Consider the following 27,996-nt stretch of genomic DNA (forward strand, 5'->3'; position numbering starts at 1 on the left):
GGGACTCATAGTTTTCTAAGGAAAGGACGGAGCCAGCAGCTGCCCAGCCCACTTGGGGCGCAACAAACCAGTCCCTCCATGCGAAGGTGGTGATGGATGGGCCCAGCTTCTCCTTTCCCTCTTAAGCGGTCAGTTTCCTTCTTGCTGTTTGTGGGTAGCCAGGGGATATCCTGAGTGGTTATTTCCTTATAGTGTGCACAAACACAAGAATTCTCATGACACAAAATCACTCTTAAACGGATGTTGCGGCTCACCTCTTGCCGTGTTGACTCTAATAGCTCAGAGCAGAGGAAAACACCTCACACAGGGCTGTGACCACTGTTGTTTTACTATAAAGGTGCCCATATTCATGTCTGAAGCCCTTAAAAAACCGACATCAGCACCAAAAACCTGAAAAACAGCTTCTCTTGGGTGTTAAGATTGTCAGAGGTGAGGGTCCCTGGGCAGTTTTGCTGCCCTCAGAAGTTCAGGGGGTGGCAGGCCCAGGAGAGGGCTTTCTTTGTGGTAGCCCCTCAGCTGCAGAATTCCCTCCCCACAAAGGTGAATCTGCCACCTTGGTTATGTACAGTGGTACCTCGGTTTAAGAACTTAATTCGTTCTGGAGGTCCGTTCTTAACCTGAAACTGTTCTTAACCTGAAGTACCACTTTAGCTAATGGGGCTTCCCGCTGCCGCTGCACAACCACGGCACGATTTCTGTTCTCATCCTGAAGCAAAGTTTTTAACCTGAGGTACTATTTCTAGGTTAGCCAGGTCTGTAACTTGAAGCATCTGTAACCCGAGGTACCATTGTAGTTTTTGTTGAATGCTAAATATGCAAATATTTGCCCTGGCTGTTGACGTCTGAGCTATATAGATTTGGACCCACCCTAGTATCTCGATTGTCGGATGTTTTAAACCTTTTAAATCTCTGTTTTCTAATCACTGTACTGTTGTTGTCAAATTGTTGTAACCTGCCCTAGGATCTCCTGGTGAAGAGTATGTGAGAAGGCATAAAAGTATTAGTAATCATCATCATAGCAGCAATATCATATTTTATCTTGTTAAGTTGCTTTGATATTTTCTTTTCTGCAAAAACAACAAATGTAAACAACAGCAATAATGCTACCCCCATCTTGCAGAGGCCCAGCTTGCCTCAGCCAGAATTCGGACATTTAAGTTTGTCCATTCCCATACTTTTCTAGCAGAGATTCAGCAGGCATCCTTGCTTTTCACTTTCAGGTGTCTCTTGAAGGCTTTTTTAAAAAAAAAAATGCCCACAGGTCTATGCAGTTGTTTAAAAGTTTTATTTCGTTTTAACGATCTTTTGGTATTGCTTTTAAAGTTTTCTCTTTGCAGTACACCTCCCTGATGTCTTACGAGAGGGTGATACTTTCATAAACAAAAAGACGTACTGCAAGCCCAGTTTTGAAAAATGACTCCGAGAGTGAGCATCCCAGAACAGATACCTCAGAAAAGAGTCTCCGCCCCGCCCCTGCAATACCTCCCACCCCATTTGCTAAAATGGCCTCCCCAAGTAGACCCACCCTTACACCCACTTTCTTAAGGTTTAGGGGCTAAGTTAGGGTGCTTCCATTTGGGCATATTGGCAGAACACGGCTTTTCAGAGCAGGGACCTGATGGGATATTCATATCGCATTCCTGTAATCACTGTTTTATCTGGGGTGTCTCATTGTTATGCTGCTTCTGTCGTTTTTATGATTTCTCTTTTAAGCTTCAAAATCTATTGTTATGGTGATTGTCTCATGCTCTTTTTTTTATGATGATAATGTTATTTATTATGTTGCCTTACAGTGATTGTTCTGTGTTTTTAGCGTGAGCCGCTTTGGGAATGTTAGCTCGAAATGGGAAATGGGCTATAAATATTTGAAATGATATATAAATACAAAACAGTCCCTTGTCACCAACCAGTGGCCCAATACATTAACAGGGCTGCTTCCGCAAGTCCATGTTGGTTGATCCCTGCTAATGCTCGTGATTTTATTTAATTCATCGTTTCTGCGGCGACAGATGACACAGGAACCTTCGGATTTGTCAGCCGCTCTGATTAGCTTTTCTTGTGTCACAGGGCAGGAATAAAAATAGCTTAAACAAATAACTAAACAAATAAACGGAAGGCTTTCTAGGCAAAGGGTCCAGCTGGAGTAAGTGCCTCATGTTATCTCTTCCTCCTCTGTCTCTGTCTCTCTGTCCTGGAAAGCTTCCCACAGTTTTCTTGGCTTAGTTGACTTTGCACAGATAATGGTATAAAGTTCTTACTGTTATTTCGAAGGAGAATTTAATACATTTGTGCCTTATCTAGCCTGGCTAGGACAAATGCAGTTCCCACGTGGTTATTCTCAAGGTTATAGCAACAACCAAGTTACCTTGTACTTTATAATACTTGAAATAAATGGAAGGAAGTTTCAGTGGTGGTAGGCTGGTAATCTCAGCAACAAAACTCTCATGCTCTCAGGGAAAGGGTCATACAGACCCTTTCTATGTCCAGCTGTCCTTTGTCAACAACAAATTGTTGCTGTTTTTTGTGTTGAATATATGCTATATGGTAATTTATGGACCTAATAGGTATCTAAAGCCATTTGCATGCAACAAAATATGTATTTTATCAAAGTAATTGTTGATCCCTTATTTTGGCTGCTGATCACTTATTTTCGGGGCTGCTGTTCCCTTATTTTCAAATCTGTAAGTTGACAGGTATGCCATTTTCATCAGAGAAATGTTGGAGGGTATGGAGTTATGCGACACCCCCCCCCCCGAGCCAAGGAGATAAGTAACTATACACCTTTTAGAAGACATCTGAAGGAAGCCCTGTAAAGGGAAGTTTCTGAATGTTTAATGTTTTATTATGTTTTTTATATATGTTGGAAACCACCCAGAGTGGTTGGGGCAGATGGGTGGGGTATAAATGTTGTTGTTGTTGTTAAATAGGATGTCCCAATTTTCATTAAAGAAATCTTGGAAGGTATGGGGAGATACATGTATCTCCACACCCCAAAATTTCTCACACTGCTCTTAGCCCAAAATGGTTGGCATCCAATCCAATCCATCTTAAAACTAGGGTCATATATGTACCATTAACTGTGTGACCTGCAGACCTTAACTCACTTTAAGTCCACTTATATCCACACTGTAAGAGTGAAGTAAAAAGCAAAGGTTTGGTCTCATGTCCAATGAGTGAGCAGCCATATATTTACCCAGTTCAGGAGTGAATTACCTGAGTAACCCCTGAAGGCTGCAACCCCCATACACACATTACCTGGGAGTAAGTCTCACTGAACCCAGTGAGGCTGGCTTCTGAGTAGACATGCACAGGACTACACTGAAAAAACACGGAACTTTGTCTACATACGTGTGCCAGCAATTATTTAAGTTTAGCTAACTGTGTGGTGTTCTCTTCTCTGTTACTTGAATTACGATGTTGGCCAGCACAGTCTCCTTTGCTTGCATGAGTAGCAGAGAATCTACAGTAGCCTCCTGTGTGGAAGGAGCCCAAGGTTTCCAGCTGGCTGTTTGGTTTTCAAATGCCAGCCTGCTTGTATTTTGCTGCTCATGAAAATGAGCCCTTCTAGATAAGACCAAGGCCACATTCACTCCATACACAGAAAGCCCTATGCTACCACTTTAAACAGTCATGGCTTCCAGCAAAGAATTGTAGAGGGAAGAACATAAGTTCCTACATTTCTCCAATGAAAATAGGGGCATCCCAAGGAAAAGCAGGACCTTCTGGGATGAAATCAGAAACCACGACGGCTTCTGTAAATCTTAGAAAATAAGGACACTTGGAGGGTCTGGAAGAATTCCAGGTTTGCTAAAGGTGCGGAGAGAGCTGTTAGGAGACCCCTATTCCCCTCACAGAGCAACAATTCCCAGAGTTCCCTGCGAAAAGGGATTAGTTGTAAACAACTCTGGGAATGATATCTCTGTGAGGGGAACAGGGGCCTAACAACCCTCAACACCCTTAACAGACTACAGGTCCCAAAATTCTTTGGTGGACACCATGACCTTGTAAAGTGGTACCATAGCGCTTTCATCTTATGGTGTGAATGGTCCCCACTATTACATCTAATACAGCAGGAGTAGCCGATTTGATGCCCTCCACATGTTGCTGGACTTTAATTCCCATCCCTGACCACTGGCCATGTTGACTGATGGTTTGCTGAAGGCTGACAACATCTGGAGGGTACCACACTGATTATCCCTATATAACACAGCAATCTCCTTCCCAGGGTAGCCAACCAGGTAACTCTAGAAAGCCCACAGCCAGGGCCTGATGGCAACAGTCTTCTCTCATTAGTATTCAGTGTAGGGTACCAGATGCAAAAGATGACAGAGCGCCAGCTTGTCTTGCATGACAAGCTACACCTGCTCAAATTCCCTCTTCGAACATGAACAACTTGCCCCTTCTGCATGACAAGTGACACCCTTTTCAACGCAGTTATTGCTGGCGCAGGAGCACCATTTCGCTTCGTATCTGGCTGCTCCAGCCAAGATTGGTTCCTTTTGCTTGTTGGGTTCCTTGCTTTTGCTACTCTCTCTGCTCTCTAGACCTGCGGGTAAATGTGAATCTCCTTCAAGAGCCACAGAGGGGAGTGACTAGTTAGCAGGGTGGGCAGGTGGCAAACCTTCTGCACAGCTGCTACGGCTGCAGGAGCCTTTTCTGTTTTTGTATCTGGTCACCCTGGCTGCTACTAGGAGAAGGGCTGTAGATCTGTCGCAGGCAGGTTTCACGGTTCAATCTCTGACAGCTCCAGGTAGAACTGGGAAAGATCCTTGCCTGAAATCCTAGCCAGACAGTGTAGACCAGGAATGAGGAACCTACAACCCTCCTGAGGTTGCCTGACTACAACTCCCATCACCCCCTGACCATTGGCCATGCTACCTGAGGGGAATTGGAGTCCAACAATATCCAGAGGGCCGCAGGTTCTCCCTACTGGTGTAAACAACACTGAATTATACCATTCTGATGTAACTCGGTATAACACAGCTCCCTATGTACAAGCCTTCTCCTCCCAAGAAGGGATGGGTGGTTTACACAGGTGTGGGTTCATTTGTGATCTATGTACACATGCCAGAACCATTTCACCCACAATGTACTATGCGGGGGAGGGGGGCTGTGAGGGTTGTGGCAGCTAGACTGGTAACACCGGTCCTGAAAGACCTACATTAGCTCCCAGTACGTTTCCAAGTACAATTCAAAGTATTGGTGTTGACCTTTAAAGCCCTAAATGGCCTCAGCCCAGTATACCTGAAGGAGCATCTCCACCCCTATCATTCTGCCTGGACACTGAGGCACCGAGGGCCTTCTGGCGGTTCCCTCACTGCGAGAAGCAGAGCTACAGGGAACCAGGCTGGGGGCCTTCTCGGTAGTGGCACCCGCCCTATGGAACACCCTCCCATCAGATGTAAAAGAGATAAGCAACTACCTGACTTTTAGAAGACATCTGAAGGCAGACCCATTTAGGGAAGTTTTTAATGTGTGACATTTTAATGTACAGTGGTACCTCGGGTTAAGTACTTAATTCATTCCGGAGGGCCATTCTTAACCTGAAACTGTTCTTACAGGTGCCACTGTATTTTTTATCTTTGTTGGAAGCCACCCAGAGTGGCTGGAAAACCCAGCCAGATGGGCAGGGTACAAATAAATTATTATTATTATTATTATTATTTACCTATTGGCGCACGGAGTGAAGTGACTTGGATTCCTGGCTTGGTCAAAGTTTGCATCCCACCTAGAGCATCTGGGTGCAAAAGGGGAGAGAGTTATTGTGCCCTGAATAGTTCTGATGAAGAGGGGATTTCAGAAGGGAGAGCTTGCTGTGCATGCTTAAACCTGCTGAAGTTTCCTCTACTATGCAGCTACTCTAGGTGCCAAAGTCCTGTCTCCTTTTGCACCCAGGCAAGCTAATTAAGTGGTACACGGCCTCTGAACATGGGAGCTCCAAATAGCTGTTGTTGGTAAGAACCACAGACAGACCCAGCCCCATCCCAGCCAGCAGCCATCACCTCATCTGGGGACAAAACAGTCCTTGAACTAGGAATGGGGGGAAGCTGTGGACGTTCGGATGCCATTACAACTCCAACTCCCATCAGTTCTAGCTAGCATGGCTGTCCAGGACCGGGGCAATACTCTATCCTTGAAACATAAATTGCATTTCTTAACGTTCCTAAGCTAGCACAGCTTTGCTTGTTTCCATAGTGCCTCTGTCCATTACAGAAAGCTCCTTTTCCTCTAGGACTCGCAATGGGACAACCCTTTGGCCACTGAAGAGTCTGAATTGAACCATTCAGTGACGCCAATCTAGATCAGGGGTGAAAAACGTCATGCCTGGGGTCCAAATGCAACAGTCCAGGCCTCTCTGTTTGGCCCTCAGACCAGGACCGGCCCACTTATAAGGCAAGGTGAAGCGACTGCCTCGGGTGGCAGGATCCACGGGGGCAGCAGATCTCAGTGCAGATCTTCATTCCCCCCTTGTTCCTGACGTAGATCTTCACTCCTTCCCTTGTGGGGAGGAGGGGAAGCATTTTGTGGTTCACATCAGGTGCCAAAATATCTTGGTCTGGACTTGCTCAGGACTCTTTGCAGGTCACATGGCTCACATCCCTTCTCCCCGCCAGACCCCACCCCTCACTGGCCTGCTTCACCCCTTGGGTCTATTTGTCTGTCTGGAATGTGTCCTTGAACTGTGGTAGTGCCTCTTGAAGGAGAAAGGTGTGCGAGCTTGTGTAGAAATTAAGTCTACTGTACGAAGGGAAAATGTGCACCCGCTCCTCTTTTGTCTCTGGACCTGCCTACTGCAGCCATGTGGCCCTGGGACGGTTCCCCAGAAGAGAATATGGCCCTTGGGCTGCAAAATGTTCCCCACCCCAATAGAGGGCTTTAACTATAGAGACACTAGGGACCAGACTGTACCAGCAATACCACTCTGCTGAGAATCAGGGGAGCTCTCGGTTTAATACAGAAGCACAGCCCATTTGTGACTTTTCAGTCGCAATGGGCTTACATTACTTTCTAGAACACGACTCCCTTGTTGCGCTTATGATGGAGGGGAACGCATTTCTGTAAAATGAACATGTGAAACACACGGCATCTGCTCCCAAGAACAGTACCTAATGCTTTTTTTAAAAAAGGGGAAAAGCGTTCGTTCCCCTGAAGACTGTTTTGGCTCGTCCAGTGTTCAGTATGAGGGGGGGAAAATCGCACCAAGGTCATTCTTAAGAGTCCTTGTGGTCCGGCTGCTGGCAAAAATGCAAGAGTCCTGTAAAGGTTGGGAAGGAAATGTCGGCTCTGAAAGTGTTTGTTGTGCGAGGCTGGGGCCAGTTTTACTTTCATTTCTTCACAGCTGCGGAAACAACTTGAGGGGAAAACCTTTGTGTGATGTGCGTGAGAGTCAGGTTGCGCAAAAACTTCAGCAGCTTCCCTGCGGCAAGCAAGGCCAAAGGTCCAAGTGGAAATTCCCCAGGTGGAGAAACCCGATCTTCACATCGCTTCAGGGGTCTGACTCTTGCCAAGATCTCAACATCTCAAGCCTTGAGATTCGATCACAGATTCTGCCCCCCACCACGCAAATTTATTCTGCTCTGTTAATCTCACTGCTCTTTGCCCAGTTTTCTTGAGAGGGGCTGTCATAATCAGACCCCCTGTCCTTTCCTGGAGGAGGGCATTCCGGGCCTATCTGCTTGCTCTGCTATGCGAACGCTGCGTCCGCGAAGGTTCAACGGGCAAACAAAGCAATTTGTTACGAGGGTTCGGTTCCGAAACGTGTCCTCCCACCCCATCTCCAACAGGCCCAGCCCACCCGGGGAATTATTATAGACTGCAAAGAAATTAACAGCCTGCAGTTACAAGAAGTCGTAGACTTTGCGTCGTCCTCCAACCACTCCGTAATTTCCTATGCGGAGAACAGCCGGTTACGGGTGACACCATCGGATTCTCCTGGTGTGCGCGCGTGTGGGGGGCTCCCCAAATTCTCAGACTAATCATGCCCACCCCTAAGATTTAGCTCCTTCTCCTGTCGGCTGGCTGCGAAAGTTGCGGTTGGCCGCAAGAGTAGGAGAGGGAACTTTCACCCACCGCAGCCGCCTTTGCGCTCTGGTGGCGCGACTATCTTCCCCCGCGTCTGCAAGAACTTAGAATTTAGAACTGCGCCTTCGGTTAGGGACGCCCACAGACCAGCTCCAGCGCTGTTGCGCCGGCGGGTGAGTCGGTCCTGGGGCAGAGAGAGACGCAGGGCGCCCTACCCCGCTACCTTTCACTTCCCGGCTGCCTTCTCTACCTCATCCCCGCCCCTTGCCCCCTCCGCCCCCTTTCTCGTCGCACTTTCTTTGTGCCTTTCGTGCTTGAACTTCTTTACACCCCGACGGATCTCTCTGCGCGCGCGTCGACGGGGCTGCGTCTTCAGTTCCTCAACTGGCCGCTCCGGTTTAGTTTGTTATTAACTTCTTTCCCTACCCCTTTGGCGCGGGCAAACAAGTACAGAGACGCCTCTCGGTCTCGTGGGGGGAGAGACACACACAGAGAGAGAGGAAGAGAAAGGTTGGTGCTTGGTGCGCAGGGGAAGCAGAGGTTGGGGAGACGGTTTGTTTCGGGGGTGCAGCCAGAGCGCCCCACTTCCTTCTTCTGTTAAGCGCGGCCGGTTTCCCACGCGCGGGTGCGAGGCTGCTAACGCGGTGGCTTTCTCGCTTCTTTTTTCTTTAAGAGCGAACCAGGAAACGGAGGAGGGAACTTTCTCATTACCCAAAACAGAAGGCAAGCAGGCAGCAGGGCAATGATGGCGCAGTTTCAACAGAAGCTCTTCTGGCTGGTGGCTGCTGGCCTGGCCGTGACCCTGCGCACCAGCCAGGCAGGTGAGTCGAATGGCACAACATTCTCGAAAACAAGGAGCCGGTGCGGAATTCACTTTGTTGGCCCACCTTTTAAAACTGCCCCGTGCTCCTCCTGCCCCTTTGCTCTGAGAGGCCACTGTGGTAGGGCGGGTGCTTGGCATGCAGAAGGTAGGGGGGTGTTAATCCCCGGAATCTCCATTTAAAAGGATCAGAGAGTGGTTGATGGGATGTACATGTCTGCCTCAGACCCCAGAGAGCTGCTGCCAGTCGGAGTGGGCAGCGCTGAGTGAGATGGACACATATGTAGCAGCTTGACATTTTGCAGGCAAAACCTTTTGATTGCTTCCTGTTAACTGCAAGTATTATTCCACACTGCAGTTTTGGGAAACTGGACTTGTTGCACAAGAGCACTAATCTCATTTTAAGTTGTACAACCTGAATTTGCCGGTGGGTAACCAAATCCAGCATGGAAATAGTGAGCACCTGGAAGCTTTTCTGGCTCGATTTCTGCATTTCACATTGTTGCCGAAGGCCTTGTGAGAAAGAGCTGGCAATCTTCTTTCCCACTCTCACAAAGCTTTAGCTCTGCTTCTGTGTGGTAAGACCAGTTGGGCTGGGAGATCTTGTGAGGCAAGGGAAGAGCCAGTCCACCCCAGAATCGGCATCGAAAACAGAGTTTGTAATTAATGAAAGGATGGCGAGAGGATGAACAAGAGGTGTTTTGTTGAGCCAGCTGTATGGTCACCTGCACACTGCAGCCAACACACTAATGCGTCACGGCGCACAGTGTTGAAATCTCTGGCGTAGTGGCCAGGAGACTTAACACACACAGCATACCTTTAAAGCACATTCAAAGCACTATTCCCCCTGAAGAACCCTGGGACACGTCGTTTGTTAAGGGTGCTGGGAATTGTAGTTCTGTAAGGGGCAAACTACCATTCCCAGGATTCTGTTGTGGTGGCGGGCAGGGAAAAGCCTTTGAGTGTGTTTTAGAGGTATGGTGTGTGTGCAGATTGTGTTACGACTCAGAAAAGTCCACTTGAATCTTAATAATAATAATAATAATTTTATTATTTATATACCCATAAACTCTTTTGACTGCCTTTGACAAGCTAGCCACTCTAGAAATTTGGGGGTCACTTTCCTTGCAGGATTGTTGTAAAGATTACAACTGGTTGCAAACGCTAAATATTCCTGAAAGAGATTTTTGGGCTCAGGCCTGCTTGGGTGTTTGTAGACATGTGTGGGCTGGCTTTGGGTTCTTGGAGAACGGATCTAGGAAGTGTATGCAGAGTCAGGCCATCTGTCTGTCTGTCTGTCTGTCTGTCTGTCTCAGTATTACTCATGCTGACTAGCAACAGCAACTGTCCACACTTTCTACAGGGGTCGTCTTCTCTCTCTGCCTGACTTTTGAGATACCTGCAACCTTTTGCATTCAAAATGCCTTCTTAGCCGCAAGCTGTGACCACATCTTTCCATAGAACCCCCTGGGTTGTGTCAAGGGCCTATGGGACAAGTTCTGAGGTTGAGCCTCTGCAATCAGTAAGATTAGGAGGCAGTGTGGTGTATTGGTTAGAGTGTCGAACTAGGATCTGGGAGAGACCAGGTGTTCAAATGCCCACCTGGCCATGAAGCTCACTGGGTGTCCTTGGGTCAGTCACTTGCTGCCTCTCAGGCTAACCTACCTCACAGGGGTGTTGTGGACATTAGAGGAGAATGGGGAGAAACATGTATGCCACTGTGAGCTCCTTTGAGAAAAAGGGTGGGAGAGAAATGCAATAAATAAATAAATAAGATATGGTTTGGCGAAAGGAACACAAAGATGTAGAAATGTTTGCATATATATAAATAAACATTTTCCTTCCTAACTGAAAGCACTAATCAAGGCTGCTTAAGACATTTAAAGGTTTCAGTTTCAGTATATATCTCAAGCGTGAAGTTTCTTGGGGGCAAAGTGTTGACAGTTAAAAACCTAAGCAGAAAAACAAGCAGAAAATCAGCAATTGAGGCTGCTCAATATATTTAAATGTTAGTTTCATGATGATGATGATGATGATTTTAAATTTGTACACCACCCTTCAGTCGAAGATCTCAGGGTGGTTCAAAGCACAGAAATACAAAACGAAAACACATAATAAAGACTAGAACAAATCCATAACCCCTCCCCAACCAAAATGAAGGACACAAAAAGCTTTTCAGTGTAGAACAAAAATAGAATGAAAAATGGCCTTTAGCAACAAACAAATAAACCAAGAAAGGAGCCGACCAAACTTCATGGGGCAAGGAGTTCCATAATCTCCCTCTCACCCCTTGTATCCAGACACATTTTGACCCTAGGTGGGACAGAAGGAATCACCTCTCCTTCCTACCTTAAGAGAGCAGGAAGGATGATACAGAAGGAAGTCCACACCAGACATTTAAATCACTGTTATGCTCCCCCACCCCACCTCAAAGGAACTTGGGAACTGTAGTTTGTTGCAGGGACTGAAAGTCTTTAGGAGACCCTCACAGATCCACAATCAACTACAGTTCCCAAGATTCTTTGGGGGAAGCCTAGGCTTAGATTCGCCATCCCCAAATGTACAAGGATTACATAACATAATCTCTTCTTCGTGTGCCTTATCCACGAAAGGTCTGAAGAGTGTCAACACAAGAAGGGGCCTTTTCTGCAGTGGCTCCCCGTTTATGAAATGCTCTCCCGGGATGCTTTGCCTGGTGCCTTCATTATACACATTTAGGCACCAGGCAAAAATGTTCATCTTCAACCAGGCCTGTGGCTGACTGACATGCCCTTTTAAACGTGCTGTGGAACAGAGGACTATTGGTTTGTTTCTGTTCTTATTTTTGACATGTATTTTGTTTTGTTTTGTATTGTAATTTTGTGTTGTGGGTGCTGGAGCTGATCTACGCAACGAGCTTGGGGGACCCATTGGCTCAGAGTGTGGGTGGCGGCCTCTATCTCACGCCATCCCCTCTTTTATAATTCCAGAGGTCTCCATCGTCCTTCGCAGCGACCAGGAGGGTCCTGTCCTTGAGGGCGGGAACGTGACTCTGGAGTGCCTGGGCAATGAGGGAGAGGAGATGAGCGGATTCACTTTCCAGAAATACAGCAAGGTGAGGATAACTTCCAGATGTACGTAATTGCAAGACAAAGCAGCGAGGAGGGAGATGGGCAGCTTGCTCAATAGGGGGCGCTGCACTGCAGTTGTGGAACATTTGGTTGCAAATACAGCCATACCTCATGTTATGTTTGCTTCGTGATACGTTTTTTCAGGTTGTGTCCCGCGGTGACCTGGAAGTACTGGAAAGGGTTACTTCCGGGTTTCGCCGCGCACGCATGCGCAGACATGCAAAATGACGTCACGTGCATGCGCAGAAGCGGCAAATCACAACCTGTGCATGTGCAGACGTGCCACTGCGGGTTGCATTCTATTCATGTTGCGAATGGGCCTCCGGAACGGATCCCGTTTGCACCCAGAGGTACCACTGTAGTACAACGGGGAGCACCCAGAGGGGTGTCCAAAGTTATTTCCTAAGTTCAAGTGTGCGTGCTGTTGCTTTTCGGCATCCAAAGTGGGCCCCATCCACACACAGCGGAGGAGCAATGCAAGTAGGACAAGTGGCTGAAAGGTTTGCAGAAGTGGAATGTTGTTGTTTTGAAAAAGCCTAGGGCAGGAGATGGGGAAATCCCAGGGCAGCACAAGGGAGGCTGAGCATGTTCTGTGCTGCGGCTGCCGAATGCTGACTCACTTGTGGCTGGAGATAGAGATAGAAAAAAAGAAACCATAATAATGGAATGTAGCAGACAGGCTCCTGATCAGCAGAACTCCATTCTGCAACACCCCCCTTTCGGACTTTGTAACAGCCAGGTCTTTTTCTCAGGGAATCAGGGAGTGGGGTTGTATTAGCTATCCTAGAAGCGTAGAGTTGGAAGGGGCGGGGTCCCATGGGTCATCCAGTCCAACCCCCTGCAATGCAGGGATAATGATCCTGACCTGATAATTCTCAGTACTACTTCACCATGCTAAAGTTCCCAGGATTCTTTGGGGTGCAACCGCAGCAAGATCAGTATAAAAGGCAACATTCTAGATAGCTCAGTCGGTAGAGCAGGGGACTCTTCAACTCCGAATCGTGGGTTTGAGTCCCATGCTGGGCAAAAGATTCCTGCAATGCAGGGGGTGGATTGGATGACCTCTGGGTCCCTTCCAATTCTACAGTTTGGTGGTTCTTATGTGGGCAGGACCCTTTTGCTAGGCCTCTGGTGGGCAAGTTTCAGGTAACTCTCAGCCTAACTACATGTGGTGGGTAGCATGTAAATTGGGGGTGGGGAATGGCAGAGAGAGAGAAAAGGGCGACAGAAAGGAAGCGAGACAAAGGGATGGCCCCACTTATCTTCTGTTCTGATGTCATCCACATTGGGCTCCAGCCCTACCATCTGCCAATGTCTACTCTGCCCCCAACCCCAAAGGATTGCCCCAAATGTAATGTAGCCTCTGACAGCTGCCCAGTGGCATAGCGTGGGGGGTGCAGGGGGGCCGGCCGCACTGGGCGCAACATCTGGGGGGGCGCGCTCGCACTCGCAGCTCTCTGCCCCTACTGGGTTAGGGGGCGCAAATTACTTGCCTTGCCCTGGGTGCTGACAACCCACGCTATGCCACTGCAGCTGCCCATCTCTGACTCAGGCAAGAACAAGCTAAGGACAGAGATTGGTAACTAAGGCTGAGCACACACTATACATTTGAAGCATGTTTCCCATCCCTGCAAAGATTCCCGAGAACGATAGTTTAGCCCTTGTGGTGCTGCAATTCCCTGCACCCTTAGCAAACTACAGTTCCCAGGATTTTGGTGGGGTTGTTTTTTGAGGGGGTGTGGTGTGCAGCCTTGCTAGTAAGGATTTGGTAGGATAAGAACCATGTGATAGGATGGACAAGTATATTTCAGAATTGGTCTGGACCCAGTTTCGTTGTAGCAACATCCCTCACAGAACTTGAGAAATTGTACATTTGCAATGCGGCTGGTAATCACTTGTCCCAGAATCCATACTCCTCTTTGAACGACGGTTCTCCCCTACCCAGCCAACTCAAGTCTCTTGGTTCGCAGCCCCTATAGTGAAACAGGTTTGTTGTGTGAACATGCTGTTCATGAGGAGGAAAGGTCTTTAAAGAAAGGCTTTGCTAAACCCGAGCTGCTCACATGTAGACTTGAATTAAGAGTTCTGGAGGAGGTATTTTATGACAGGTGTTTTGTTGACTGGAGAGGGAATGGGAGGCTGCTCTTAAGCAGGATTGGGAGGAGATGGGAGAAATGGGGAGGCCACAGCTCAGGATTAGGGAGTGTCCCGGGAAAACAATAATCAAGGCCGCCAAGTGGCCACTAGGGGGCACTGTTTCTAGGAAGTAGAACCATGCCCCTGCAGCTGCTGGGAGTCAAGATGGCAGCAATTAGAGCAGGGATTGGGAGCCTTTGGTCCTCTAGATGCTGTGGGATGACAACTCTCTTATTTCCTGACTGCCTGTTGGCCATGCTGGCTGGGGCTGATGTGAGCTGGAGTCTAACATGATCTAGAAGGCCACAGATTTGGCATACATGGCAGGAACACTGTTAGAATTCCTGCTCCGTGATTACCGTCATGGGATTGTTGTCTTTCACATGACGGTGTATATTTTGACTCCACAGAGTGGAAAGTGATGGAGACAGGATGTTTGTGTTACTGTGTTCCGTGAAGTGGGACTATTGTCCTTTGTTTTTTCTCTTTGCTGTCTGATGCTAGAGAGAGAGGGAGCCATGTTGCAGTGCTCCGTGTTTATATGTAAATAAAGTAGATTAGCCAAAATGCTGAGTTGCTGAGGTCTGTTATGCAAGCTGCGAAGACTCTGCAGATCCCTAAGTGTGCCGATGTCTGTTGGCAGTGGTCGCTGTGATGTTCGGGCTGAAGAAAGCTTTTGAAGCTCCCGAACGATCGACCAGGAGGGAGAGAACATGCCAGTTGGGCATGTGTCTCTGCCAGGGTCCTACTCAAGTGTAGGACAAGCTCCTGACAACTAAAGGCCAACTAAAGGAACCTTATTTTTGGCTCCCTTTGCTTCCTCGCTCAACCGCGGTGCAGCTGCTCCCATTGCCGTGTGCCACCCTAGACTCCAAACGCAACACTTAACAATGGTCAGGTCTCCAACCAAAATGCCTTAACGTTCACTGAATGGCCCCAGAGTGCATTGAAGCCCATGTCGGTGTGGCTGGAGTGGGGTGGTGCTCGGAAGGGGACTCGCGCCACTGCCAGTTGGCATTTCAGATAGTGCCACCTTGCAAAGGGCATCGACTAATGCGAGGCATTCCTCTCCCTGTTGCAGTGGCTCCACTCCTGGATCTCCCTCGACAAAGCCAGCGAGATGCGCTGCTGGTTTTATGACGTCAGCGTCAGCTACGACGACGGCCGCCTCCAGCTGACCATCAGTGGACTGAAATCTTGGCACGCCGGACCCTACCGCTGCGCTGGCTCCAACGGCACCAACAATGCCTCTGTCTCCAATGAGCTGGACCTGCAGATGGAATGTACGTGGGGAAGTTTCTTCTTTCCTCTGGCTCCTAGTGGGTGATGGAGAAATAGCAGGTGGGGAGGATTAGCGGGGCTGCCTTTGCAACTGGTCTTTGGCAATCTGTAGGTAACTGGCAGGAGTGTAACCTCTTGCAGGGACTGTTGGTGCCAGTCCTGCCCTCGCTCCCTTAGCCACACACACCCCAGCTGTGGCCATGGCCTTTCTTTATGGAAGAGTAATAAAGAAGAGCACTCCTGAGTGCCAACAAAGTGCTTTCTAAATTATCCTGAGCACATGCAACCTGTCAACACACATTTAGAATATGAACGCCACCAGCACTTCTCTCCTTAGGACACAGGAAACGCTTAGCCCTCTTTTGACGGCATCCTAAGCCCATAAAATATATCAAAACTCTTCTTCTTCTTCTTCATGATCGCTTACATCACAGTTACAGATAGGTAGTCGTGTTGGTCTGCCATAGTCAAAACAAAACAAAAATTTTCCAGTAGCACCTTAAAGACCAACTAAGTTAGTTCTTGGTATGAGCTTTTGTGTGCATGCACACTTCTTCAGATACACTGAAACAGAAGTCACCAGACCTTTCTATATAGTGAGAAGGTGGGGAGGGGTATTACTCAGAAGGGTGGTGGGAATGGGTGATTGGCAGATAGCTGTGATGAGCCTGTTGACGACTCTTAACGACTGCAATAGGTCTTACAGGAAAAAGCAAGGGATGAGAAGGTGAAAAATGGCTTTGTCATGTATAATGAGATAAGAATCCAATGTCTTTGTTCAGACCAGGTCTCTCCATGGTTTTAAGTTTGGTAATAAGTTGCAATTCAGCAGCTTCTCTTTCCAGTCTATTTCTGAAATTCCTTTGTAGTAGAACAGCTACTTTGAGATCTTGTATGGAATGTCCTGGGAGATTGAAGTGTTCTCCTACTGGTTTCTCTGTCTTGTGATTCCTGATGTCTGATTTATGTCCGTTTATTCTTTGGCGTAAGGTTTGGCCTGTTTGTCCAATATAGAGAGCTGAAGGACACTGCTGGCATTTGATGGCATACACAATGTTAGACGATGAGCAAGTAAATAGTCCCGAGATGCTATGTGTGATGTTGTTGGGGCCAGTAATGGTGTTGTCCGGGTGTATGTGGCAGCAAAGTTGGCATCTGGGTTTATTGCAGGCTCTGGTGCCAGTGTCCGTGTTAAGTCTGGTTGTAGTATTATTGTGGGTTAGGAGTTGTTTAAGATTGAGTGGCTGTCTGTAGGCAATGAAAGGTCTTCCTCCCAGAGCTTGAGAAAGAGAACTGTCATTGTCCAGGAGAGGTTGTAGATCTCTGATGATGCGTTGTAGAGTCGTCAACAGGCTCATCACAGCGATCTGCCAATCACCCATTCCCACCACCCTTCTGAGTAATACCCCTCCCCACCTTCTCACTATATAGAAAGGTCTGGTGACTTCTGTTTCAGTGTATCTGAAGAAGTGTGCATGCACACGAAAGCTCATACCAAGAACAAACTTAGTTGGTCTTTAAGGTGCTACTGGAAAAAAAAATTTGTTTTGCTTACATCACAGATGTTGTTATTATTTTATTATTACTTATTAAATTTGTATACTGCCCTATCTATACCTGTGGATCTCAGGGCGGTTCAAAACATGAAACCACAATATTATATATTCATTCAGACCGTATTTTCATTCTCATATATATATATATATATATATATATATATATATTTGCTTTCGTAGATTTTCACGGGTACAGGAATGCAGGTTTTGGTGTCCTCGGGTTTTACACGGGAAGACACCCGAGGACACCAAAACCTGCATATATATATATATATATATATTCATTCAGACCACAGTATAAGAAAAACACAAAATACATCATAAAAACGACAATGAAATCAACACAACACATCTTAAAGGGACATTAGATGTCAATCAACCCAAGGCCTGGTTGAAGAGGAACACTTTTGCCTGGCATCTAAAAGTGTATTATGAAGGCGCCCATCTCAGCCTCCCTGGGGAGAGCTTTCCACAAATGAGGAGCCACCACAGAGGGTGGTGCCACCCTCTAGACTTCTCGAGGAGGAGGCACACGAAGAAGGGCCTCGGAGGATGATCTCGGGGTTCATGTGGAGAGAGGTGGTCCTTGGGGTATTGCTGTCCTGAGCTGTTTAAGGCTTTATAGGCCAAAACCAGCACTTTGATCTTGACCGGAAACTAATTGGTAGATGGTGCAAGTTGGAGCAGTATTGTTGAACTCCAATCCCCCATCAGATTACTTGCCCCCCATATAATGCCCACTCAACTACTTCGATCTGTGGAAATGACACATTTACAAGTGCCACATGACGTTCTGCACTTGCAAGGAGCTGATCCTTCGGTGTGGCGTCACCTGCCCTTTGGGACTCCCTGCCCACTGATGGCAGGTGACTTCGTTGGGCTGCTTTTGGCGCCTGCCCACAACGTTTTGCTGAATTGAGCGCATCCAGACATGTAGATTTGGCATGCATTTTAATACGCTGATTTTATTTCCACCTTGTATATTTTTAAAACTGCTGATCTTAAATACAGAAAGGAATTAAGCCAGCTTGTTTTTAAATATCTGGTTTTTATTGGCTATCCTCATGCATGTTTTATGCAAACCACTGAAGAGCTTTTGATGATTAAGTGGTACAGAAATCCTCTTTGAATAAAATCAGCCCCATCCGGCGTGGTCAGTGATGATGAGAGGTGATGAGCCCGACAACATCTGGAGTGCCACAGGTTCCTGAACTTTGGCTTACTGCGATATCCTTGTGCCACACCGAGAGTCTGTTCTGGTGCTCTGTGCCTGCTTGATTTAACCACGAACTGGTGCATGTGTGCGGGTTTGCAAATTCTACAAACTTTGGTCCCAACGGAACAGTAAAGGCATCGGCTCATTACCCACGTTCTGTATTTCCGGGCACGCATGACCTGTCATCAAATGACAGCACATACTGAAGATCAAACCTTCAGGCATGTTCTGCATGGGCTGTTGCAGCTCTTAATGGAATGGGGAAGCCTTTTAAAAGTTGTCTCTCACAATCTAAAACATCTCTCTGGGGCATATCTCTGCAGCAGATTTTTTTTAAAAAAACAACAACAACAAACATCACCTTCTTCCCAAGGAATCCTGGGAAGCGTAGTTCTGCAAGGCTTCATTAGCAGCACCCTCGTTAAAGAGAAATTCATAGGATTGAACTGGGCAGCCATAGGAAGTTATAGTGGACCTAAAACATATCTTACGCAACTGTTTTAAAGCATTTTGATATAGCTACTCACTTTCATGATTACTTTGTACTCTTTTTCTTTTGTTGTATGCTGGTGCCCTGGTAGTGTTTGTTTGTTTGTTTGTTTGTTTGTTTGTTTAGTGCCACATTGGCATATACAGAGTTTTTATACGTAGATTCTATCAGCAAAGCTCAATCAGCACAGACTCTCGTTTTTCATAACTTGCACCTAAAACTCAGTAAAGAAGGGGTGAGGGAGTAACTACAAACATCAAGAAAGAAAGGAGAGAGAGGGGAGACGATGACGACGAAAGAAAGGCACATCTGCTTAAGCCTCTCCTCCTGCTCATATTATTTTGCTAGGGAAAAATGAAAGATTTAAATGGTTAACCAGGCTTGGAATTCCTAAGTTTATGCCTTCATATAAAAGTTCCTTGAACCCGGTCAGGCTGGAGATATTTATAGCAAAAACTTTGAAATTGTGATTATGGAATATTAACAACAACAACAACAATGATAAAATATCAATAATGTGTCAATATTAGCCCTGATATTTATTATTTATTTTGTTGAATGTTTATTCATTTTGTTAAATCTGTGTTCCACCCTTCATTCAAAGACCACAACATATATTAACTTTTTTAAAATGTTTAACGCTTTAAACCAATCAATCAACTCAGGTTACTTGTTTACTCAGCAGCAATAGGATCTAGGTGACAAAAACCCAGGGATGGCATTATAATGATGATGATGATGATGATGGTGATGATAACTATTATTATTATTAAAATCTCTCTCCTGCTCCAGATCTGCACAGCATCCTCCTTGCTCGCACAAACACCTGGTGTGGGACTGTAGGAGATTCTGTCACGATGCTTGAAGGCAGCGACTTGCACCTTCGGTGCTCTGCAGGTGCTTCAAAGCCCCCGCTCTACGAATGGACCCGAGAGGTGAGAAGACCTTTAGCACTTTAAAGCAGGGCCAGGGAATCTATCTCTGCCAAGGCCCGCTGGCCCGCAAACCAGTTACTTATGCGTTGTAAAAGACATGTTGCAGCTCATAAGAAAAATAGCTCAGGGCTGGTTGCCAGATGGAGAGCAGTGCTGCGACGAAGCTGCCAGCACCTTTGCAAAGCTAAGCAGGCTCCGATATGGTTTCAGATTGGATGGGCGACTGCACGTTGAGATTCCTGCATTGGGGTGGGCGGGCTAGATGACCCTCAGCTCTACAACTCTGTGGCCCCTTGAGCCCTTGGCTGCTCTTATTGGGATCCAAGAGGAGGCCTAGCCAAGAATGTGCGGTTGGGGCAGGGCAGTGGGGGGGGGGGCTTAATGTAGGGGAGGGGAGTGCCAGGGCACATGGGCCAAAGTAAAACACTGAATGTTGGGAGCCAGCTAGTTTCTCACCCAAAACCTGGGGAGAAAAGTGTCTGAAGATTTTGCCTCATGTCTCAGGTTTTGTAAATGCTGTAAACTTCTTTTTTAAAAAAAGTTTAAAGGCTGGCAATTATGATTTCTATTGGGGGGGGCAATTGCCAGCTGCACACATATAGGTGGCCATGCCTGAGCCGTCCTTTGTTGAGTTGGAAAGCGCCTCATAAGGATGGTCAGCCTGTCAGAAGCTGCTTTCGCACCCAGGCCTTTAAAGCACGTGGCTTCCCCCAAGGAATCCTGAGAAGGCGTAGTTTGCCCCACTTCCCAGAGCTACAGTTCCCAGCACCTTGAGCGAACTACGGTTCCCAGGATTCTCTGGGAGGGATCCATGTGTTTTAAAAGCACGATGGGGTGGGGGGGGGGATGCAGCCAAACATGTCCAGAAAGAAAAGGGAGGCAGCTGAAATGGCACACCTGCCCCTTCTATTGGAGAATATAGTTATATATATTCTCCAATAATAATAATAATAATAAAGTTTGTTCAGGTTGATGCACCCTGTTGGGTTTTGTCCTAGGTAAACAGTGTGGCTACTTAGCAACCCTGGAGAAAGGAGTCATTTCCCCCCACTAAAAGTGGGCTTGCAGTATCCTGACCCCTCTGTGCTTGGAAGAACCTACCCACACTTTCATTCCAAGGCAGTCCAATGAGATTTTCGCCCCACAGGGAAAGAAGGGACCCCCCAGCCCCAACCCTCCAACACATACGTCAAATGTTTGCCCCTTTTCTTCACAGACAGGGCATTTCCTGGAATCCGCCCCCCCCCCCACACCATCATTCACTGCTGCTGAGGCAATGTTTGTCAAAAACCCAAGTCCATTGTCTTTTTCCGCCCTCGCCTTATTTGCTCTTCCATAGTTCGATGATGACGATGGAGAGTGCTATTAAAGCCATTGTGCGAACGCAGGGGAGAGCATTTCAAGGTGAAACCGGCTTCTTGTCCAAACACAGTGGCTTTCCACCTGTGAATTTTGCTCCTTCCTAGTCATCTCAGCTCCCCCTTGGCCCTGTGCCCATGTTAGCGTTGTGAGGTAAAACGCAGGTCCAGGAAGCCTGTGTTTACCTCATCGTCATAACAGGCTGTCCTGCTCTCCGTTAACAGGACTCACCCCCCAAAATCACAAGGTGAGGAGAAAAGTATGGGTTGTACATATTTGGGGATTCGAAGATGGATCCCCAAATGTGCACGGTCAACATTTCCCCCTCACTTTTTTGGGGGGTGGGGGGTGAGTCCAGTGCTGAGGGGAGGGATACACTCCTTCTTAGAAAGACAAAAGGGCTGTCTCAGTTAAATCCTACTCAGGCTGGGCCTAAAGTTAGTCACGTCCATTGTTTTCAGTGGGTCTACTCTGAGGAGGACTAGCATTGGCTGCAACCCAAACTTCTACGTCGTCATTCTCTGCCCCTCATCTACTAGGGTGCCTGGCTCCTCAGGGATACCCCAGCCCCTAAAACTATTACACACACCCTCAAAGTAAAAAACACACACTAATTTATTGCGGAAGAGGGGGCGGGGGACGAGTGCAGGCACTATTTGACTCAGGTGTTCCCAGTGTTGTTAAAGGGTGTGTGTCAACAAATGTAAAGATACTGCAATAACTGATAGGCAAGTTAATCTTTCTGTTTTTTGTTGTTTTGTTTAAATGGAATAACTTTATAAACCTATTGCACTCAACTAGGATTTAGGTTTTCACTGGTTAGCATCCGCTTCTCCTGCCGTGCCTAGTTCAGTGCTGAGTTTGCAAATGGCTGGAGGCTTGGATCTTCAAAAAAAGTGCTCATAATTTTAACAGGGTTTCTCCCCCCCCCCCCCTTGCAGGGAGACGACTGGGTTCTGGTCTCCAGCGACTTGACGCTTTCCAAGGTGAACCGGGAGCAAGCCGGGACCTACACTTGCCGGGCGCAACACCCCACCTTGCCCCAGTTGACCAAGAGCAAGTCGATCCATCTGTATGTGGAGGGGAGCGAGCGCGGATTCACCCTTGGTGAGAACAACCCTTCGCCTGCACCCACAGGAGCCCTGCCTAAGCTCATGTTTCGGAGGGCGAACTCCAGGCACTCCACCACCCTGGGCTGTGCCACCCACTTTCTTCCTGAAGGCAGTTGTCACCTCCCTCGTCAGGGACCGTCTTCAGTCTTTACCCCCCAAGTCCTCTTTCTCAAAGAATCATAGAATTGCAGAGCGGGAAGGGCATGGAAATCCCTGAAATGCAGGAATTCTCCCTTTACTAATCCAGTAGCATGGTGAACTGATACAACCATAGCCCAGTCCCAAATGAGTCTATAGGGAAGGAAAGCCCTGCTCAGTTCAAGGGGGCTTCATCCCAGACAATATGCACAAGGAATGGGCAAAGGCATGTCTGCTGACAGGACCATTGGTAGCTGCTAAGCCACAGAAATAAACCGAGCCTCCATGTTTGCAGCTGTAGCTACCGTATTTTTCGCTCTATAAGACGCATTAGACGATAAGACGCACCTAGTTTTTGGAGGAGGAAAACAAGGAAAAAAAACTTGAATCTCAGAAGCCAGAACAGCAAGAGGGATCGCTGCGCAGTGAAAGCAGCAATCCCTCTTGCTGTTCTGGCTTCTGGGATAGCTGTGCAGCCTGCATTCGCTCCATAAGACGCACACACATTTCCCCTTACTTTTTAGGAGGGGAAAAGTGAGTCTTATAGAGCAAAAAATATGGTAGTTTCTCCAACACAGAGACACAGAAAGTGTGGTTTCTAAGAGGAGTCCACACATGTCACCAACCTGCAAAAGCAGGTTCAAAGGCATGGGCAGAACAATGTCCAGGTGGACATTATTGTTGTTGTTCTTGTTAGTTTTTTTTTCTGGGGGGAAACTCACCAAGAAGTTTGTTTGTTTGTTGGGGGCCCAGTCACTGTGCCACGCACCCCGCCCCAGGCAGTGGCTAAATGTAACATGTGATTAATAAACTCAAGCAGTCAATGATCAGGATTAGAAAGGGCCACAACTTTATGTGATGATGGATTTTTTTTGGCTCAGGCATTGGGTGTAGGCATTCCAGCCTCCAGACAAAAAAAATCATTATTTAATTTTTAAAAGTTCCCCTGAGTTCCTGCTAAAAAAAACAGCAACCTTGGTGATGATGTTTACTACTACTACAAGTCCCCTCATCCCTGACCGTTGACCTTGCTGGCTAGGGCTGATGGGAATTGGAGTCCACCCCCATCCAGACAACCACAGCTTCCCTGTCCTCCTTTTCTAAAGGGCTGCTGGTCAGAGGCAGCAACACGTCTGAATGCCAGCCTCTGGCAACTGCAGGAGAGGAGGGCGAGTACTCCCCCAGGTCCTGCTTACCACTTTGCCATGGGCACCTGATTCACTACCAATAACCACTGGCCTGATCCAGCAGGCCTCTTCTTGCACCCTCCGCTGAAGGTGCTGACCTGGCTTGCCTTTGTCGTGTCCGCCTTGTTCCCTGCAGAGTCCGTGCTGTCCCTTAGCACCCCAATGCTGGCCCTGGCTGTGGCATTGCCTGCAGTGCTGCTACTGCTGGTGATCTTGGTCTTCGCCTTCCTGATCCCCCGGCATCGGGCAGCTGCCAAGAAGAAAGCCGGCCTGTGAGTACTTTGCGGGGTTGTATTGCTGGGGGAGCTTAATGGTCTGCTGTAACCCTGCTGCAATGGGTGGGTGGGTGTTAAAGGGACCCCTGACCATTAGGTCCAGTCGTGGCCGACTCTGGGGTTGCGGCGCTCATCTCGCTTTACTGGCCAAGGGAGCCGGTGTACAGCTTCCAGGTCATGTGGCCAGCATGATTAGTCCTAAGCCACTTCTGGCGAACCAGAGCAGCGCACGGAAACACCATTTACCTTCCCGCTGGAGCGGTACCTATTTATCTACTTGCACTTTGACATGCTTTCGAACTGCTAGGTTGGCAGGAGCAGGGACTGAGCAACGGGAGCTCACCCCGTCGAGGGGATTCGAACCGCCAACCTTCTGATCGGCAATCCCTAGGCTCTGTGGTTTAACCCACAGCGCCACCCACGTCCCTGGGTGGGGTGTTACTTCACTGTTAAAGCAGGAGCAGGGAACAGATCAGGCTGAGAGGGTCAAATGTCGCAGCCAACCAGCCATCTCTCTCTCTGGTACCTAGGGTTTTCCATCTCCTTAGCCAGATCCTTCTTCCCAGGCTCCCTCAGCCCTCCTTTGCACCTCAAGTATTTGTGCCTAGATAGAATGTGTCCTTGATTTCTGATAACACCTCTTTGTGTGTATGAAACCTTTACACGCTGTGCAAAGGTAGCTTTTACTTTTGTAGCTCCACCCACTTTTGCCTCTGGCCCCACTCATCTCTGGTGTGCGGTCCCCCAGGAGGAGGGAAATGTGGCCCATGGGCTGAGAAAGGACAGCTCAAGCATCTTCCTCTCTTCCTGGCTGTGCGGATAATCTAGTTGCAGCCCAAACGGTGGTGGTTTAATTCTTCCTTGCTTGGGGCCTCTTGTGATTAATTGATTCCATTAATATACACATACGGACGAACCTGTACATGTAGAATGAGCCTGAAAGATGAACCTCCTCCACTGGACTTTTGTGTCACTCTATGGCAGCTTAATTTCTTTTTTAAAAGAAAGAAAGAAAACGTTTTGCACTCTTATCAAGTGATGGAGAAAATGAAACCCGAATGCTACTGTCCACCTTTGTCTTTCCAGGGAAGACTCCGGCCAGCGTACCCCAATCTACAAAGGCAGCCTGGAGTCTGTGCCTTCCTCCGTTGGAGATACGCATCCCCTGGTGATGTAATAAAGAAGACACAGGTCAGCAGAAGTGCAAAGGATGTCTGACGCCATCCCCTTTCCTGTCCATTCCCTTCCTTTAATCCAAAGGTCCAAAGTCCTGGAGGGGCAGGTGTTTGCCTGTTTTTGATGACTCCTCAATTCAGAATTCCGTAGGGGATCTAGAAAGCAGCGCAAAATCTGGGGTCCTCCTGAGAATATTTGCAGCAGTCGGCCTCTTAGTCATTTATCAAGGGCAATCTGTCCTGGCATCCGCAAGTAACAGCTGTGCAAATTCTCCCCCGTGTGGACACAGGAGGGTAATGCAGGCACAGGTTTCAGGGAAGGGTGAAGTAGGAATGGCTGAATCGGCCCGGTTTGGTTTCCTGTCGTTCTGCCGCCCTGCTCCTGAATTTCCCCCTTTTCCATTTCTGCTAGAACACTTTTTTTAAAAAAGAAGCCCACATGAAATTCATGTGCATTTTCAATATTATTCCTCTGGATATACATATTTTTCTGTAGGCTTAACTCTTCAACTGCGTCAAAAATGTGGAGAAATTCGCTTCACGTATTGGTTTGGGAATTCCATTTCTGTCCTAATCTCCAATTTAAAGACCAGTTGGCCGGCCCTACCATTAGAGTGAGGCAGTCACATGGGGCAGCAGCTGCTGGGAGGTGGGGCAGCAGCAAGGGGTCGGAGCTTTGTGTACCACACAACACCCCTACCCTCGAACCACTAAGCCACCCTCCTGCCCTGAGGTGTGATAAGAGGAAACCATCCCATTGTCAGCACTGAAGTAAAGTTCAGTTTCCAGTCCAGTTAGTTCTGTACTTGGCAGTGGGAAGACACCTTGTTGTTCGTCTCAGGTAGTTAAAACATCTCAGGCCTGTCCTCCTGAGTATGGCTTGGGCAGATATAGTGTGTTGTGCCCTGTTCTTTCTCCCTCTCCACTGCCCCAAATCTGCCTCCTGAAGGTGCTCACCTCAGCTCGTCTCACACGAGGACTGCTTCAGCCCTGCGTGATTAGCGGCACTTGCCAGAAATCCCGCCCCCCTTATTTCTGTAGAACCGTTAAGATATACAGAAACCTTCACCTCATATGCAGCTGCACTAAGATGGATGCTGCAAGCAGCCCAATCCGTAACAGCGACTTTAGCTTAAAAGACGTGCACTCACTTACCACGTTGCTACTTAAAATATCACTTCCTTGGGGTACCTTTCCTTACCCTCCAGCTCTGGTTTAAATATTTAAGCAGCTGACTGCATGCAGCTGAAGAAACAGATCCAGAATAATAGGAGAACCGGAGATGTAATGAAGGACTGCTCAAAATTAGGGGAGTCACCGTAGAGATGGGGGAAGAGGTCTATAGCAACACATGGCTGTCATTGACTGTTTTCATTCTCAAGCCTTGTGTGAGTGGCAGGACCAGAGCTAATGTGTTTTTTATGGGGAGGGGGTTAAAAGGAAAAAAGGTGCCAGTATTTTTACCTTGATAGAAATGTTGTAGGTCCCAGCATAAAATGGCTACTGTGGACAGCAAGAAAGAGAAGCCGCTAATTTGTACGGGTCATAAAAGAAACACCATCACAAAAGAAGTCCTGGGTATAGCCCACACTTCTTTTTGTCCTGCTTTTTTCCCCCTGGGGGAAAACCGCTCTTTAGTGCTCAGTCAGAGCAATTGGCAGTTCAGATTTCCCTTGGATTGCTGTTTGTTCCGATCAATCGCTAAAGAGCGGGCTTTCCCTCGGGAAGGAGCGAGGCGAGAGGGAAACCGCTTGGGCCTGTGTGCTTTCTAAGCATGCCACAAAGGAGAGTGTGTGTGAGCCCCATGTGGCCCCCTAAGGGAGAATGCCCTATTTGCCTGCAGTTGGTTGCTGCGTTCCATTGGAGAGGGGAGGTGCCACTCAAAGTGGGGTGGAACTGTGCCAATGCTGTGGCTCAGCCCGCAGTCGTAAGATTTCACAACATCCTCAGCTCTTTTCTTTTCTCCTAGGGCGAAATGGATCTCCCTCCTTTCTTTGTCACTTTCAAGATCCAGCTTCTTCGGAAACTATGGGATGGTGGGGATGCTAACAATGTACAGCGGTTGTTTTTGTGTATATGTTTGGGGCAGTCATTGAGTTGTTTTTTTTTGGAAGGAGGGAGGTTGGAGCTATCGAGACCAAAAATGTAAGGAGTATGGTGATGCTGAAGTGTGTATGAATCCCCCCTCCCCTTTCTGAGTTACTTGCTCTTTGTCTGCAGTTCTCCCCTTCTTGAGGTTGAGATGTTCTTTTCTGCCAGCGGACTGCTTTTCGACCTCTTGCTTGTGCTCACAAGTGTTATCCCTTTCCGGTTCAGAGGGGCGCATGCCGCCTCGGAAAGCGGTTTTGCTTCCGGTCGATTGGCGAGAGTTATGCTCAGAGCCACTGCAGAAGATCTGTGCCCTGCGGGATTTAAAAACAAATAAACCTGGCCCCTTTGCGCCAGAACTTGCCCCCTAGTTCCCCACAGACTGTTTCGCTTGCTGAGAAGGAAAACCGGCACAAGAGTGTGGCTGAATTTTTTTTTAAGATCCCACCCAGGACAGGAACGTCCTGGGCCCCTTGGGGAGGAAAGGCATGGTATAAATTATATATGTAATATTAAGCTAAGTTTAACCACTTTCTAGAATCCCCAGCGAGCAAAGAGGGGCTCCCCTCATTTCTTCCTTCCGAGAGCTCTCATCCTGTCTTGGGGGCACCTGCCATTGCTGTTTCTTTATCTCTTTCCGCAGCAGACTCTGGATTTCTGCCTGACGCTGCAAAGAGCAAGGCTAAATAATTAGTAGTCACTTTGTTCCTGTAGCAATTGTTGAGGAGTTCTCCCACTTTGGGGGAAGGAGGGGGGGTTCTGCTCCTTGCTTCGAAACGTAACCCCCGCTCAGGGTTCCTTGGGGTCCTTCCTTTCCGTGCCTTCCTTGGCCTCCGCTGCAGTCCTGCACCAAAACGCGCGGAGCCTTCTCGCTCGAGCTCTGTGCTAGTTCCGAGACCAGGAAGTGGCAAGATGTGCCTTGGAATTTCAGTTGTTCCTCGCTATTATTTGCATGCTAACATGTGGGGGGCGGGTTGTAAAGAGGAGTGAGTGTATATCATGCTTGTCTCTGCAGCACGCAGTTTAAATGTCCCCCTATCCGGCACTTCCTTTCATCAAAATAAAAAATAACAAAATCTTGCAACGGTGGCTGTTT

General features: G+C 47.8%; 1 protein-coding gene across 4 annotated transcripts; it reads left to right on the forward strand.

The window, feature by feature from the left end:
• Positions 1-4: 4 nt before the first annotated feature.
• LOC310851605 (basal cell adhesion molecule-like) lies at positions 5-27,984 on the forward strand. 4 transcript variants are annotated; one of them, XM_083754177.1, is made up of 9 exons: positions 5-128; positions 8,696-8,843; positions 11,812-11,936; positions 15,170-15,371; positions 19,424-19,566; positions 21,867-22,032; positions 23,499-23,634; positions 24,724-24,828; positions 26,782-27,984. In XM_083754177.1, exons 2-8 carry the CDS (start codon positions 8,765-8,767, stop codon positions 24,812-24,814), a joined length of 942 nt encoding a protein of 313 aa, XP_083610303.1. In that variant the 5' UTR covers positions 5-128; positions 8,696-8,764; the 3' UTR covers positions 24,815-24,828; positions 26,782-27,984. The 4 variants fall into 4 exon arrangements, with proteins under 4 accessions (XP_083610303.1, XP_083610305.1, XP_083610304.1 ...); XM_083754179.1 differs by lacking the exon at positions 5-128 and adding an exon at positions 6,938-8,418; XM_083754178.1 differs by lacking the exon at positions 5-128 and adding an exon at positions 8,342-8,536.
• Positions 27,985-27,996: the final 12 nt, after the last annotated feature.

The sequence above is a fragment of the Podarcis gaigeae genome (assembly GCF_964106915.1).
Source record: "Podarcis gaigeae genome assembly, chromosome: 8".
Taxonomy (NCBI): Eukaryota; Metazoa; Chordata; class Lepidosauria; order Squamata; family Lacertidae; genus Podarcis; species Podarcis gaigeae.

Excerpts from the sequence above, each read along its gene's own strand:
- LOC310851605 (XM_083754177.1), top strand. The coding sequence starts at position 8,765 with ATGATGGCGCAGTTTCAACAGAAGCTCTTCTGGCTGGTGGCTGCTGGC. Across the intron at positions 11,937-15,169 it reads CTTTCCAGAAATACAGCAAG|TGGCTCCACTCCTGGATCTC; the intron begins GTGAGGATAACT and ends TCCCTGTTGCAG. Across the intron at positions 19,567-21,866 it reads TCTACGAATGGACCCGAGAG|GGAGACGACTGGGTTCTGGT; the intron begins GTGAGAAGACCT and ends CCCCCCTTGCAG.